The sequence below is a fragment of the Typopeltis vanoorti genome, chromosome 13 (genome assembly GCF_054136105.1).
Source record: "Typopeltis vanoorti isolate ZY-2024b chromosome 13, IOZ_Tvanoo_1.0, whole genome shotgun sequence".
Classification (NCBI taxonomy): Eukaryota; Metazoa; Arthropoda; class Arachnida; order Uropygi; family Thelyphonidae; genus Typopeltis; species Typopeltis vanoorti.
This window is the reverse complement of record NC_143561.1, coordinates 2586273-2603971: the sequence shown is the minus strand read 5'-3', so window position 1 is coordinate 2603971 and position 17699 is coordinate 2586273. Positions and strand designations below refer to the sequence as shown.

Sequence of the window (17699 nt, the reverse complement as noted above, 5' to 3'; positions counted from 1 at the left end):
CTATAATCTGCATCCCATCTTTGTATCCCAAATTTTAAAACCTTACATTTTGAAACATTAAACTAACATTCCCATACACTTGCTCGTCCATTCAGACAGTCTATTTAGATCCTCTTGCAAAGCTACATCTGTTCAATTTCCCAACTTTGCATCATCTGCAAACAACTGTATATCACCATTTAAGCCATTTCCAATGTAATTTACATATAAATTAAACAACAATGGCCCCAAGACATATCCTTGGGACATGTCACTAGTGACTTTCCTCTTCTGAGATATCGCTCCCTGATACACAACCTGCTGATACCTATCAGACAGCCAATCTCCAATCCAATGCGCTAATCTACTAGCCAACCTAATTTACTCCAATTTAACTACTAGTTTCTCATGTGGCAATCTATCAAAAGCCTTTGCAAAATCTAAATATACTACTGTTTTTCACATCCACCTTGTCTAATGTCTAATGTATTGTCTAATGTATTCATTACCCTGTTAAAATAAGTAAGCAGATTGCTAAAATACGATCTTCCTGTAGCAAACTAATGCTGTCCATCAAAGAGAATTCCACTGCTGTCCACCCAGTTCTGAATCCTTGTCCTCACCAGCTTCTCCAATACCTTCACCACAAATCCAGATAAGCAGATTGGCCCATAATTCAAAGACTTAGTCTTATCATCCTCTTTCTGAAGCAGAACAATTTTGCTATTTTTTCATTGCTTTCGAGCCTGGGCTAATCTAAGACTCATGTTAAAAATGTAGTTTAAATCTGTTGTTAACTTCCTGGAACATTCCCTCAAGACATGTGGTGATATACTATCGAGTACATTTGATGTTGACATCAATTTTACTCAATTCCTCATATACCTCTTACTCTCTCACCACCATTTGTTACTCCCCCCATCTCCACTGCTCTCGAGTTCTGCATTATGTTACAATCACAAGAATGGACTACTTTAATGAATTGCTCATAAATATCTCTGCTATATCCTCCTCAGTGTTTATCATTCTCCCATTATTAGTGACCAACATCATTCATCTGTAATCATTCTTCCTTCTACTCGCCACATACTGAAAAAAAACTCCCTAGAATTAATTTTAGCATAATTTGCTAACTTATACTCATACTGCACTTTTGTACCCATACTAAGTGAGTCACCTTCCTTGCTTGGGCTTTGTACTCCTAATGTAACTGATTATCACAACTCATCTTGTGTTGCCTCCACAATGTCTTTTTCTTCTGGATTGCATGCTTCACCTATTCAGTCATTCATCTTACACCTACCTTATTTAATATTCTGACCGTTGGAATACACTCAGCCATTGCCTCTGTCAGATGCTTTCTAAGTAGAGCAGTACTGATTTCATTCAATATCGATGCAAGCCACCTCCTGAGTTTGCCATAATCGCCTGTCTCATAGTTCCACATACCTTTTCTCACAAAAGTACTGATATGGCTGGCCTTCACCCAAGTGATCACTTCATTGGCGACTTTCACCCAAGTGATCACTTCATTGGCAACTTTCACCCAAGTGATCACTTCATTGGCAACTTTCACCAACTGGAGGAAGATGTGACACTTCATTTTCATCATCATCTGATGAGATAATCAAATCTAAGACTTAACCATGCTACCGGCCAAGACGTCTATAGACGTCCAAGTTATCATGGATGCAAAGTGCTTATTAAAATTGTAATACCATTGATATTACATTGAAATATATGATGGATACGAAGCGTATGCATATCTGATCCATAACGGCCGGTAAGGTGGTTAATCCACATTAGGACTCTGTTATGTACTGCTTAAGGTAGTTATCCCTTAAAACTCGAGAAATTGATTCTCTTTGGTTCCTTATGCAAATTCCCTCATAATGATCACCCTTTTCTTATTAGCATACCAATTTGTCTAAACATTTCATTCTCACTATCTTCCACCTTGCCAGGTCAATAGCAACACCCTACTAAACATTTCATCCTGTCCACTACCACTTCACTGCTTCAAAACTAGTCCATATTTGCTCCTTGCATCTCCACCCTGGATGGGCCAAACTCCTCGGCCATCATCAATAACACTTTTCCTCTCTTTTTGCTTTGTCTGTCCTCACAAAAGACTACATATCCCTCCATCTCTATTCCTGTCAGAATATCATCCTCATTCAACCATGTCTCACTTATACCAACAATGTTTGGGTGAATGAACTCTATCAATGCTACAATTTCATAAATCCTTTTTTTCAAAAAGGATTTATGAAATTTGAATGTTTCAAATACTTCTAGTATTTGTAAACACACACACTAGCTGATTTCTGTTTCTATAACAAGTCCTACTAACCCCACTTCTCGGATATGACTCCTCCACACTCCCTGTTGTCCAGACCTGTCTATTATCATTGATATTACACCCCTCCCCAGACCTAAATATCACCCACACATCCATAACTATCTTAATCCATTCTTGCGCATTCACACAACACATCTACTCCTGAAACCATTATCTGCAATTTTCATGTAGTGTCTCCCTGTCCACCCTCACCTTCCCCTGTTCACTCTGTGTTCCTTCTCTCTCATTCTCTTCACTCACCTCTCCATTCACAAACTTGCTTACCTTATTCTCCTGCTCTTCCACAACATCTCTTGCTTCCTCAGGTCTTACATTCACTGAAGTGAATGTAAGACCTGAGGAAGCAAGAGGTGTTGTCGATCTCTTTCATACAGCTCTATCTACCCCTCAAACTCATCCCACACATTCACAAAATTAACTCCTTTCTCCTCAACAAGTCTACTAACATACCATTCATAATCTTCACTCACCTTCACAACTCATCATCATACCTGGCAACACACTGACTACCTTACCTACCACACTGTTATTTTCCGCTCTCATTAACAGCCTCATGACATTCTTCTGGCTACCAGTGATATCATTTGTGCCAACTACCATTACCAACTCTTTTGCTCAGGTACTCCTCTTCTCCACGCTTCAACCACACTACTCATTCTACCTCCCAGAAAACAGACCTTACGCACCTTTTCCCTCACTGCACCTTTTATCATCAAATCTCCATACATTTGCTACGTGCAAATCATTCGATATTTCTTTCTAATGTTTCGTTCCATTCTTCCTCACATTCCTACGCAAATCTGTAATTCTCCTCAGTTCAGTTCAAACTTTTCATATGTTTAATCTCTTGCCTCATCTTTACTAACTCCACTTTCATATCTTCAATTAGTTTTTCGGTGTCACTTATGCAAATCACATTTTCACACGTCCACTTTCTTGCCACAGTCATCTATGTATGCTGTCTTATGAATCAACATTACCAACTCATTGCTCCTTTTGCCCTGTTGTCTTACTGTTGCCATTCAAGCAGTCAGCTACTCCCATATCTACATCCACGATCTTTTGCCTGCTACTGCTTACATTCAATGATATCTCATAAGCCATAAGTATGCCAGGCATACGCAATGCATTCATGACATCTCATCATTTTTGAAAAATTCACGGCATTTACACTCGTCTTTTGCACTGTCTTATATTTCACCACCATTTTACTCATGCACAAAGCTGCACACAAGAAATCGAAGAAAACTCAACCCAAACAAGAAACTCAAAGAATTTGAGAACAAACCAATTCAGTACAACGTGGAGTGGAAAGGGCTGAGATATGTTACAATTGATGGTGGTAAAGATATGTGTGATATAGGAAAAGGCTTAGTTGCACAAATGTTTGAAGCTTGAGAAAATGTGGGCTGTGTGAAGTCTATAGTTACCCACTGTATTATTCATTGGCAGAAAATATTTGAATCTGTCATGTGTCATGGGCCAATAGTATTGTAAACTTAATTTTATTTTGTGTGCTTTACCCATCTCTGTGAATTTTTGGCAAAAATAATAGCTAAATATCCTGACTTGTTACCAAGTAAGAGGATTCTTTTCTGCAAAGAATAAAAAGGCTCAATTAAATTTTGCTGAGATTCTGAGAGTAGTGGTTGAGTGTGTTCTTCTGGTTGGAAAAATTTTAATCTCAGCTCTGAGCTTAAAAAATTGCAACAAAAAATTACCATTATTAAACCATCAGACTACTGTGGCAGGGTAATTTTTTGTTGCAATTTTTTAAGCTCAGAGCTGAGATTAAAATTTTTCCAACCAGAAGAACACACTCAACCACTACTCTCAGAATCTCAGCAAAATTTAATTGAGCCTTTTTATTCTTTGCAGAAAAGAATCCTCTTACTTGGTAACCTAGTAAGAGGCTTCTTACTAGGTTGCCAAGATGATGTTTTAATTCAAAAATGCTTAATTCTTACATAATTCTTTGTTAACTGCAGATTTTTGTAGCAGATTTTTGAGGATCTTGCTTGGATAACTTTTTAATAGGCTTTTCATCTCTAGTCATTTTTCCTTTATGCCTTTGTCTAATTTTATTGTTTACATCTCCACTGGCCTTACAAAGCCGATTCCAAACATTTACAAGTTGTTGAGATATGTCAAAATCATATGTAACATTTGTTTGTGCATGTGTGTCCTTCTTGCAAAGCACAAATTACAGCTTCTTTAAATTCTGCAGAGGATTTTGGTCTTCAGCATGACTTAATAATTAATATTCATAAATTTATAGTAACTAATATTATATGTATTAAAAAACAATTTTTTCATAGATGAAATGTATTAATAATAACTTGTCAAATATTTATGAATCCAACAAATGATGAAAACTTAGAAAAAATATGTAAATAAGTTTTTGGTGCTAAATTATTCACACTGTGTATGCTTCCAACCAAGCTACTAATGAATGATGAATTCATTTTTTACAACTGGTATGAAGGATTCTAGGTCAAACATTACTTTGTCAAACAGTGGCATAGGAACGTTTTGGCATTGAGGCAGTTGTCAAGGACATCAGTCAAAAGAGCAGCAGCAGGAGAATATTTCACCAATTATCAAAATTATCGTGCTATAAAACACGATCAGCTATAAGCATAGTTATGCCTGCTATTGTCAAAATATTTTTGAGTGCTACTGTAACTGGCAAATCATTAATTCTACTTCAGAAATGGTTTGGAATTACTGAAATATATAAATTTTAAAATATCATAAACATTAAAAGGTAAAGGTATAATAAACTTCAGAAACACTATATGCTGTATTAAACTTAGAACTATGCAAAATGTTTGCAACAGCATTATTACTCATAACCTTTACTAACAGATATATACAACTGAATTGAAAGGAAAAGCACATTTACCCCTTCGGCATTTAGTAAGTTTTGCTCACTGGAATTTTCAGTATTTCCTTGCACACTGACTTGAGGCTGAAATGAAGAACTAGAAGCATCAGGAATAAAAGAGTCGCATACATCGTAATCTGAATTCTGAAAATTTGATGAAGGATTAAAATTACTCTGTACATTATTTTCTGATGAAAATCTAGTTTTGCCATGATCCTTTCCACTAGCCTTAATTTGATCTCGATATCCAGGGGTTTCTACTAATTCAGGATCACCTTGTTGAGTAGGACTTTCAGCATTAAGGCTATTCAAGGAGAAAAAATCTACAGAAGATGTACTGTTTTTGCAGTCATCATATTGTTCCTCATCATCACTATTACTAGGCTCCCTGACTGGTTGTGTATCAGCTTTCCTCTTTTGCAAATCAGAGCATTTGGTATTTTTTTTAGAAATAACAGAATCTTTTTTTTCTGTTTTTTTAGTTAAAACATAAGGAACCAACTGGCGACCTGCTTCCTTTACATTAAGGTTTCTAGGAGGAGGTAACATTCCCAGAAGTCCACTGCCACACTAAATGAGAGAGAGAGAGAGAGAGAGAAAGAAGAGTTTAAAATAAAGCCAAGTATAGGTATCCAATAATATCATATCAATACTTCAAAATTCTGAGGTCATTCCCAATAAAAAAATTTTAATAAACATGGATCCAATTTTCGATGGTTATATGGAACTAAGCATATTTCAAACACAGTTAAACTTAAGCACTTAATTATTGGAAAAAATCACAAAGTATAATTCTGTTCAAAATAGCTGAACTTAGTGTGGAAGCACATTCTGACCCATCTGATCATAAAAGAATTCTTAGTAAAATTGCGATACACTAATGTCTTACCAGCATCAAATATTCATTGAATTACTTCATGTTATGAACCTTATACCATGTTTAGAAGATAACTCTACATGTGGAAATCTAGCAGGTTGAGATCCAGTGATAATAGCTAATTCTGTGGATCACTGCAACTGGTTAGGAAACTGCTCATTCAAATACCGTGATATTTTGAAATGTGGGGATGTCCCAGCATACTGGTATTACATATATAATCATGTTAGCAAAAGAAAATTCACTGAAGAACGTTGGCAGTTCATTTTTCAAAAATCTAGAAAAACATCACCTGTCACCAATGATACATCATGTTTAGAGAAAAACGTTGTTAGAAATTACTTTCCCTTTGTTCTATATGGATTATTATAACCCTATAAATGGAAGTTTATTTAGAGTATTGTTGATTCCACTATGAGTTAAATGGACCTCATCACAATAGTGCTGGAAAGCAGTTGCAATCCTTTGATTTGATGCAGTATTATGCACCAAATCAACAAGAGAATTGTCTATTTATATCTCCAAGTTCAAGATTTTGAATTCTTGGGATATCACACAAATACAGTCCATTAATGTTTTTCAGTTTGTCATGTACAGAGCATGGGTTGTTTGGAAATTGTCCATGTACTAAGAAGAAAATGTGCTGTGCAATTTGAAATCCACATTCTGTCATTCAGGAGTGGCAACCCGCTTATAAATAAGCTGGTTACTTGCACCTGTCAGTGAACATTAACCAAACAGTACAATCTGAAATTCATTCCATAAATTGCTGACTACATTCCTAAAAGGTAGTAGCAGTGTCATTAGAAAACTCAAATGCAAATTATGCACAGTACTTTTATTTCACTATTATGTTCAATAATTATCACAATCTTAATATGACATATCTGAATATAGTATGCTAGCTGAAGTGCTACTCGTGCAATGACTTGGGTTAGGATATGTCTACAATGCTCATGCATGAATGTTACTTTTCAAATACTCACAACTCTGTAACAATTGTTTGGCAAACGATTCCAAACCCTTTGTTTGGCTCATATTTCTGTCTGCAAATGACCTGAAGAATAAGATATTGAGGTACTCACAAGGTCATCACTATACAACATACATATTTATTCTGAGAAATTTATATATAATAAAAATTTCCATTTGAATTGTTATACCAAAAATTTTTAAAACAATACAAACAAACAAAAAAAGAAAAATAAAATAATTACATGGTTTATAGTTCATATCTTACCATTAATGTATTAGGCTCAATTAATGTCACAACAGAGTTATCTAAATTAAAAAATTAATACAATCAACCAATAAGAATACAATTTAGTCGATTAAATCCCAAATTGCCACACATCCTCATTCGTTCAGTATCCAGGTAGATACCTAACAGGGTGGCCCACGAGTATGTGAGGCTCAAATAATGTCACAACAGAGTTATCTAAATTAAAAAATTAATACCATCAAATAATGATACAAAATTAATACAATCAAATAGAGGTGCTTAAGGGTAAAAGCTGTATAACTGAGAGGAGATCTCTACATAGCCCTTAAAGGAATGCAGAGAACCGAACAGGGATTCTGACCTAATGTCCAATCCTCAGCTACACTATGGTGCACCTTGTTAGGTATCTACCTGGATACTGAACAAACGAGGATGGGCTAGCAATTTGGGATTTAACTGACTAAATTGTATTCTTATTGGCCACAATATAAAATTATGATACAACATGACAGAATTTCATGCAGGCTGTGGTGTTGCCAGATTAAACAAGGTCCCCATTGTTTTTGCCAGGGAACCAGGGAGAACAACGAAAAGTCAGCTACTGGAACAAATCTGAAAACACACCCCAACTCAACATCACCAGAGTTCAAGATCGGTACTACTATCAACATAAGAAGCCTGAATGGTAAAGAAATGGAGCTGGCTGAGGAACTGGATAAGTACCAGATCGGCATAATAGAAGTGACTGAAACAAAAAAAAAAAAAGACAAAAACTGGTGAGATCTTTCTGAACAATAAATACAAAATGTTATATTCAGGTAATGACAATCAAGGAAAAAAAAGGAGTAGCCATAGTATTCAACACTAAATACTTGAGGCTTTAGAGAAAGCAACTGACACAATGAAAAATTGGTCCTTGTTGGGGATCTAAATAGGAAATAAGTAGGAAATGAATGTCAGACATACAAAAATATTTTGGGAAAATTTGGAGAAAAGAGCAAAGCTAATAATCATGGCAAATATCTGTTGGATTTCTGCTCAGGACATGGACTGGTTATTACTAACACTATATTCCAACGTAAAAATGTGCAGAAATTTACATGGAGAAGAGGCAAGGAATAAGAAAAGTCTCATTGACTATGTTATTGTTGACAGTGATGTTTTCTCCCTAGTGCAGGACATTAGAGTGTAGAGAAGATTTGAAATTGGAAGAGATCACCATTTATTCTTGAGCAAGATAAAATTGAATTTCATATTGAAAAGAAGAATAGGTAAGAAAGTTTAAAAGCAAATAAAAGTTGAGCAGCTCTCAAATGTGAACTGTAGACTAAAATACACAAATATTATTCAAGAAAAAATGAAAGAGTTTGAATACAGGAACCAAGCCTTGGGGATTCAGTGGCAAGCCCTGAAGAAAACACTGATTGATTCAGCCAGAGAGGTATGTAGTGAGGTTGTCTGCAAGGACAGAAAAATCAGAACTCCATTGAGGACACAGGAAGTTAAAGAGGCAGTGAAGGAAAAGAAGAAGAAAGCATATAAAAAGTTCCTGGCAAATAAGTCAGCTTGTGCTCTTAGAGAATATAGAGACAAATGCAAGAATGCTAAACACTGTGTAAAACTAGCTAAACAAAAGTCATGGGAGGACTTTGGCAAGAATATAGAAAATAAATATCAAGAAAGTGGCAAAATATTCTGGAGGTTGTTGAAGAAGCTTAGGAATGGAGGAAAGAGTGCTGTAAAAGCAGTTAGAGATGATAAAGTTGACATTAAAACTGGAGAAAAAGATATCCTTCGTATATTGAGTAATTACTTTGAAAAATTGCTAGAAACAATCAGTGATAGCACAGTGCTATAAAACACTGACCAGGCATGCAATCAGGTATACGTATCCATACTTGAAGTAGAAAAAGCCATCAAAAGCCTGAAATGTGGAAAGGTAGCTGGAGCAGATGATATTCGACCAGAAATGCTCAAGTATGGAGGTATAAAATCTTACAGCAGCTGAACTGCACTGCATAGTTCAGACGTTCTGGACAGAGGGATGAATTCCAGATGATTGGAATAGTGCTCTCATAGTACCCATATATAAAAAGGGAAATAAAAATGAATATGAGAATTACAGAGGTATTTCTCTACTGAGTGTTCCTGGTAAGATTTATGCAAGTATACTTGAGAAACAGTTGAGAAGGATTGTGGAAAGGAATCTTTGTGAAGAACAAGCTGGATTCAGGCCAATAGAGGCTGTAAGGATCACATTTTTATTTTACAACAAATAGTTGAGAAATCATGGGAATATAACAAAGATCTGTATTTAAGTTTTGTAGATCTGGAAAAGGCATATGACAAGGTATCAAGAGAGAAGCTATTGAAAACTCTACAGTTGTATGATGTCAATGGGGCATAGCATCAAGCAATACTTAGTCTTTATTTGAGTTGTGTCAGCAGTTAGAATTGAAGGAAGTACAAGAAGATGGTTTTGTGTTAAATACGGTCAGACAAGAATGTACATTACCTCCTCTGTTATTCATTATCTATATATATTTATGAAGGAAAGTGGAATTAAACCCGATATAAAAATTGGAAATGTTAATCTCAGCACTTTGCTTTATGCGGATGTTGTTATACTTCTAAATAAATCCATTACAAGTCTGCAAGATTCCCTGACTAAGTTGAATAACTATTGTAATAGATATGGTATGAAGGTCAGCAATAACAACTCTAACCACAACTCTTACACAACTTCCAAGAATGACCCCTATATTATTATTTGTAATATATTGAAAAATTTCCTTTGAATTAATTTTATAAAACCTCTTTATAAAATATTTTATAAAATTAATGTCACAATAAAGTACACATAAACTGTGTATAACTCGCACACCTTTAATCTATCCTCATAGAAAGCATTCCACAATAAGTAATGATATATTAATTTTTGTTAGCTGTTTCTCAAGTATACTTGCATAAATTTTACAAGGAACAGTCAGCACTGAAATTCCTCTATAATTCTCACATTCAGTTTTATTTCTCTTTTTTGTGAATAGGTAATATGAGAGCTCTGCTCCCATCATCTGAAATTCAACCTTTTGACCGCACTTTCAGAATTATGCAGTGCAACCACTATAAAACTTTTATACCTTCGTATTTGGGCATTTCTGGTCAAATATCTACACCAGCTGCTTTTTGACATTTCAGCTTTTTAATGACTTTTTCTACTTCACATAAAGAGCTGCTAAAAGGCTATCGATACACAGTACACACCTCTTGCAGTCAAGTCATTCCATCTTTAAACGGTATAGCCCATTTCCACAGGGATCTGTGGAAATGGGCAATACTACTGCTGCACAAATCAATTCCAAGATGAAATTTTGGGATTTTAAATATACACACACACACACACACACTCTACATATATGAAAAAGGTCACCATGGGAGTAGTCCCTAACCTCCCATAATGGGAGTGGCCTTTCACCCAGCAGTGGGGAAGATACAGGCTGAATATCAATGCTCAAGTTTTAGGAAGAAATATCCATGGTAGATGGTGAAAGATGTTTAACCACACCACAATGGATGTTATCTGGTCAAGTGACATTTAATCAAGGCAGCTTTCAGTTCAATGGGGCATTATATCAAGCAATACTTAGTTTTTATTTGAGTTGTAAGTCAGCAGTGAATTGAAGGAAGTACAGGAAGATGGTTTAATGTTAAATCTGGTGTGAGACAAGGATGTACATTATCCCCTCTGTTATTCATTATCTATATGGATCACATTATGAAGGAAAGTGGTATTAAACATGATATCAAAATTGGAGATGTTAATGTCAGCTCTTTGCTTTATGCGGATGATGTTATACTTCTAAATAAATCCGCTACAAGTCTGCAAGATTCTCTGACTAAATTGAATAGCTGTTGTAATAGATATGGTATGAAGGTCAGCAATAAAAAGACAAACACAATGAAAATAGGCAGAATCATTGAAAATGTCAACTGTGTTGTGAATCGAGAACATGTGGAACAAGTAAAACATTTCAGCTATTTAGGCACGATTTTTACTGAAGATGGTAAATTAAATATAGAAATAGACAACAGAATCAGCAAAGCTGGTATGGTGGGAAGCCAATTGAATAAATTCATATGAAATAAGAGAGAAATTAGTCAGAACACTAAATTAGCTGTATACAAGACAGTGTTCAAACCAGTTTTAACTTATGGATCTGAGAGCTGGGTCAGAAGTAAAACACTTGACCAAAGACTAGAGACCACAGATATGAGAGTCCTGAGAAAGATTATAGGCATGAACAGATGGCATCAATGGCAGTATCATATTAAAAACGAGGATATTAGGAAAGAACTTGACATTGTCAGCATCCAGGAATGCGTTAGCAGAGCTAATCTCAGGTGGTATGGTCACTTAAACAGAATGGGTGAAGAAAGATTAGCAAAACAAGCGTTCTCTGCCAGGTTGGCAGCAAAACGACCCAGAGGAAGACCAAGATATAGGTGGATTGATACGGTACAAAGTGCTTTAGACGATAGAAATATAAGATCTGATAATGTTGGAGTGTTGACAAGTAACAGACTGATTTGGAGGAAAATTGTAGATAGGAAATTAATAATGATGTAATTTTTTCATGTAGTACTATCATATCCTGTACACCCCTTGAGGGTACATGGCAGGAATTTGATGATGATGATGAGCTTTCAGTTCTTGTTTTGTAAATGGCATGTTATAATCTTCTACACCATTTGAAGAGAACAGAACTTAATGTTTTTCTCATTTGCATCTTTGAGGCAAGAAGTAAGGAGATACAGTTGATGATTTGGTAAAAATCTTTACAGGACCATCAGCAATTGCCACTGGGTCAGTACCTGGATATCCATTATGTTCGAGGAACAAAAATGGGTGGGTGGTATACATTCCTTTCATTTTCAGGATTTTATCACAGACCTCTTGTGTTGGCTGATCAGGTCATAGAAATATGTATTGGAATCTAAATTCCTTTTGGCTCTGAAAACAGAATATAACTTGCTCAGGTATGAACAGATTTGAAAACAATGGGGTCTGCTATTGTAGGATATCTGCAGATGCTCCTAGTTTTCTTCTGAGCTCCCTTGGCTGCTGTGCTATCAGCATCTCACAATAGTTTTTAGAGGAAATGTTCAAGACAGGCAGCTTTCAGTTCCAACAAGTGAAACCAATTAACTGTTTTACGTACTGTAGTAGTGGCAGCAGACTGTTACAGAATCAAATTCTGCTAAGAAAGAGTGAGCCAGTCAGCTTGCACTATTTTCCATTGGGATATCTGTGATGTATCACATGGATGTCCATGCAGAAAGGTGGATATCATGGAAAAATGATCACTCCCATAAAAGTTATCATCAGTTTCCCATTAAACAGTAAGGATTGGGGTATGGAGGAGGGAGGGGAAGACAGTTAAGTCAATCGTAGTGAATTATTATTATTATTTCAGGCAACTCCAAGGAGTCGACAGACTCATCGAGGGAGGCCCTAACATCATATCAAGAACAACTATTCGACATTCACAGAGTATCTATCATACCTCACCTTGAACTCATTCACGGTCACAGCACCCACAACAGACTCTGGCAGCTTATTCCACTCATTTACCACTCTCCAAGTAAAAAACCTAGCTCTAAGACCCCTGCTAACCACATTCTTGCCCAGCATCCTTGTATGGCACCCGAGTCCTCCCACCACCAGTCCTATTCTCAACAATATCTTCTGGATTAATCTTATAGAAACCTTTCAGTAATTTGAATGTCTCAATCATATCACCCCTTTTCTGCCTATCAACCAATTTTTGCAACCCACAAATCTTCAACCTGTTCTCATAAGGTTCATTTCATAGACCTGCTATCATCTTGGTCACTTGTCTTTGGATCCTCTCCACATCCTCCCCATCAAGAAGAAACCCTGCGGCCCATATCTGGGCACAGTAGTCTAGATGGGGGTCTTATCAAAGCTCGATATAGAGGAACGATAACTTGTTTGTCTCTGCTTGTTAAAGTATTTTTCAGCAACCAAGTGATTTGATGAGCTGATTTAGCCACTTTTGCAATGTGCCCCCTAAACTTCAATTCCCTATCCACCAACACTCCCAAATCCCTGGCCTCATCAATCTCATGGAGTACAGTTCCACCAATGTGATATACCGCTGCTAATCTTTTCATTCCAAAATACATAACCTTACACTTTGCCACATTAAATTGACATCCATTTTCTAGCCCAGTCCTCCAAACTATCCAAACCATCCTGCAAAATTCTGACATCCTGTGCACTCACTATTGCTCTACCCAACTTTGCAGCATTAGCAAACAAGTGAACACTTCCTCTCAGATCCTTTCCTATATCGTTAATGAACAAATTGAAAAGTAGTGGTCCAAGAACAGAACCCTGTGGCACACCACTAGTCACAAGTAGTCTTTTGGACTCCACTCCTAAATAAACCACTCTCTGGTATCTCTCCATCACCACCCTCCTATCCATCTCACCAACCCTATATCCATCCCCATCTGCTTCAGTTTACTGATTAGAGTTCCATGTGGTATCCTGTCAAAGGCCTTGCAAGGTCCAGTAGAATCACTGTAAACCCATTACCCTTATCCAGTTCAGCCGTCACTGTGTTATAAAACGTGAGCAAGTTACTGAGGCATGATCTACCCTTCACAAAACCATGTTGTTCCCCATACAGTATCCCATTTTCATCTATCCAATCCTGTATTCTTCTCTTGACTAATTTCTCCTAGACCTTGACAATGATTCCTGATATGCTAATCGTTCGGTAATTTACAACAGCAGTCTTGGAAACTCCTTTATGCAGTGGAACTATTTTCCCCTCTTTCCACCCCCTCGGGACTAACCCAGACCCGAGACTCAAATTAAACAAAATGGTCAAGGGTACTAACAATTCTTTAGCCGCTTCACGTACGACACGAGCTGGTATACCATCCAATCCCACAGATGTATTGACATTGAGGTTTTGCAATAGACTACTCACCTCCACCTGATTCACCACAATTCCCGTATAATCTATTGGTTCATTCTCTGTAATGTCACCACCTGGATGATATACTCTTGCAAAGTACTCGCTCAGTAATTCCACTATATCAACTGATTCGGTTACCTCCCTACCATCGGCTTTCTTTAAAATCATTCTGCCATATACATTTTTTCTTTTACTTGCAACATATTGAAAAAACTGTTCATGATTCTCTTTAGCCTGCATGGCCAATGTTCTTTCGTAATCCTTTTTTGCTTTTCTTACCACGCTCGTTACCTTTCTGGGCTGCGCTTTATACCGTTTATGTGCCGGTCATCTTTCTCCTTAAATTCCCTCCATAGTTGTTTCTTTTTTTGCGGCTCAAGCTTAATGGTGTAATTCATCCATTTAACCCCTACTTGATATTGTTCGGACTCTAGGTATACAGTCAGCCATTGCTTCATGCAAACACTTCTTAATCGCCTCCCATGCACTATCAACTTCTAGCCCTTGCAGTTGTACATGCCATGGCACTGAGCCAATCAATCTCCTAAGCTTGTCATACTTACCAGCCCAATAATTCCACATGTACCCTGTCTTAATTGTCAATTCCACACCTTTAGCCACCTCCAAGTCCAGACCCTATGATCACTCTCACCAATTGGTGGCAATGTGGTCATATTCGCTACAGCCAAATTCTCAGATGCAATTACTAGGTTAAGCACTTTCTGATCTCTCAGGTACTACCTCGCAAATATCACCATTCATACCTCGAATATCACTGTTATCTAGATTCTCACTTTCCACAATGATATCACTCACACGACCTGAAACACTCTTTAAATCCTCACATTCTTTACACTTTTTGCACACATTCACTCCACTATCATTGTTTAACCAGACTCCAACCGCTCTCCTTAATGCATATATTTCGCAAACGGTACACTGAATCAAGTCCTTTAAGTTAAGATTTTTAGAAAAATATGGCGACCTGGATGCCAACTTTGTATTCCTCTTTATGGGAGCCATATGCACAGATAATCGTATCTATCAATTTACTATTAAAATACTCAAAACACACACAAAAATCACTCAGACACGCTAAAATACTAAAAGCAAACAATACTATGTAAATTCATCAATTTTTACTCAAAATATCACTTATCTGTTCAGGTGCTATCCTCAGCCACTATATACCATATAGCCCTTTAGTGGCTATCAATGTTCACATAGTGAATGCCCTCCGTGTTTAGAGGGAGAGATTATGTTATGTGCAGTTCCAAGTGGTTAAGGTGGCGGACTCGAAATCCACTGGGGTTTCCCCACACAGGTTCGAATCTTGTCAACTGAAATTTATTAAGTGCATCTGTAGTGCAATTGGAAGAACAACAGTAGATTGTGTCCTTCAATTGGAAAAGGCCTAAGTTTGATTCTTGTCATGATGAGAGGAATCTTTATATGTTTTTTTTCTTTTTTTTTTAAATTGAATACGAGTTAGTCAATCTCATACGGAGGTAGCAGGGTTTTTTCTCCCAGAAACTCTGATTTTTTCATCCTGCATACAGACATATCAGCTTTGAGAACACACACAATTTACAGACAAAACATATTGGTGGTGATGGTAGTAGATGGCATTGGTATCGGTGATGATGGTACTAGTGGATCGCTGTAGTTGGGAGTGGGGATTAAGTGACGGAGACTGAGAGTTACAGAGTAGGTGCTCTCCCTCAATGAGTCTTTGGACTCCTTGGAGGTGTTGTGTAATAATAATAATAATAATAATTATTATTATTAATATTATTGTTGCTGTTGTTTCACATATGTGCTATAAACAACCCTCTGATATTAGTGCAAGCACTACTCTATTTGTGACCATTTAAATCCCCCATTAAAAGTATAGCATGGTAATTGCAACATGAGGTCATCCTGTGAGATATCTGCATTGCAAGGTAAGTAGTGTGATACAGCATACTGATAAGACATCCAACTGAGAATCAGATGGTAACTGCTTCTATGTTTATGTTAAGTATGATTTATGATAAGGAGTGCTTTGCTATGTTTTAAGTTTTTTTTTTTTTTTGAAAATTTTTTCATATAGCCCATCTCATATAGAGGTAGCTCTATATGAGATAGGAAAGTCAGGTTTTTCATCCTTCATACAGACAAATCGGCCTTTCAGAACACATGCAATTTATAGACAAAAAATACTAGTTGTGGTGGTGGTAGGCAGTAGATGCCGTTGACGTAGATGAGTGGTAGTAGAGATTCAGTGCAGACGGAGATTTGTATAGGTGTCTTCCCGCGATGAGGCTTCGGACTCCTTGGAGGTTTAACGAATAATAATAATAATATTTTCACTTTTGGCATACTGGGTGATCTCACTCACAACTAGGACAATTCTATGGTAGTCACTTCTTGATTCTTCAGTTCAGAGCAAATCCCCTCATCAGGAACAGCAAGTGGGTTCCACTTTGATATTATTCCTCAAGAAATATTCAAATTTTTTATTTGACAATGATCGGTATGTCCCCCCCCCCCAATAGATGTTGCAAGAAGGAGTTGTTCTGATTGTGTCTGGGTTAATTGTACAACAAGAATATCTCCTGAAGAAAGTGTTTTAAACAGATTTTAGATCCTGCCACCCCCTTCCGGATGAAGAAGGTAATATTCCCTAAGTGTACATTTACTAGATGAATGCAAAAATAAAAATGGCAGTATATTTGTTGCTGCCTTTGATCTTTCTTATTTTTGTTTCTGTTCATGTTTATTTCTGAACTTGGAGCATGTTGAAGGTCCCTGATAGATGTGAGAATAAAAATTACTTCTCAAAAAGGCAGTTGGCTCAGTACCAGAACTCCCCACCCTATCATGGAGCTATACATGGATACCCATTCTCCATTAAGCAATGATTATGCATGGGAGAGGAATTCCAGGGCTACAATGAATGCCCTGACATTCACTGTAGTCTTGGACCATGAGCTGAACCATGAGGAAGAAGACTTAGTGCAACACTGGTGACGGATGCAGACAAGCCCTATAAATAGGGAAGAGTGACAGATTTAAATCTTACCAAAAGGAATGCTCTAACAGCACAGGCTTGCAATCTTTAATAATATTTTTCAGAAAAAAAATGCATTTAAATTGTTGATATTAGTATAAATAAAGGTCTTTCAAAATTTACAGGATACAGCTTAAATAAAAAAAAAAAAAAAAAAAAAAAGAAAGAATATCAAGAAATAATACTTTTTATAAGCCATGTATTATATGATAAATAATTAACAAGCTAGATTTTGTGTGTGTGCGTGAACGTATGAGCGTGTTCGCATCAGGGGAAAGGGAAATTAAGATGTTATCACATAGGAAAGAAT

The 17699-nt window shown here is 36.7% G+C and overlaps 1 protein-coding gene across 1 annotated transcript in view; it reads right to left on the bottom strand.

The window, feature by feature from the left end:
- Positions 1-17699, bottom strand: part of LOC150099888 (proline-rich protein PRCC) — a 68240-nt gene that overhangs the window by 29383 nt on the left and 21158 nt on the right. Inside the window, exon 3 of the mRNA XM_090402693.1 lies at positions 5247-5798. Within this exon, the coding sequence (XP_090258819.1) occupies positions 5247-5798 (552 nt within the window). The remainder of the gene's footprint in view (positions 1-5246; positions 5799-17699) is intronic.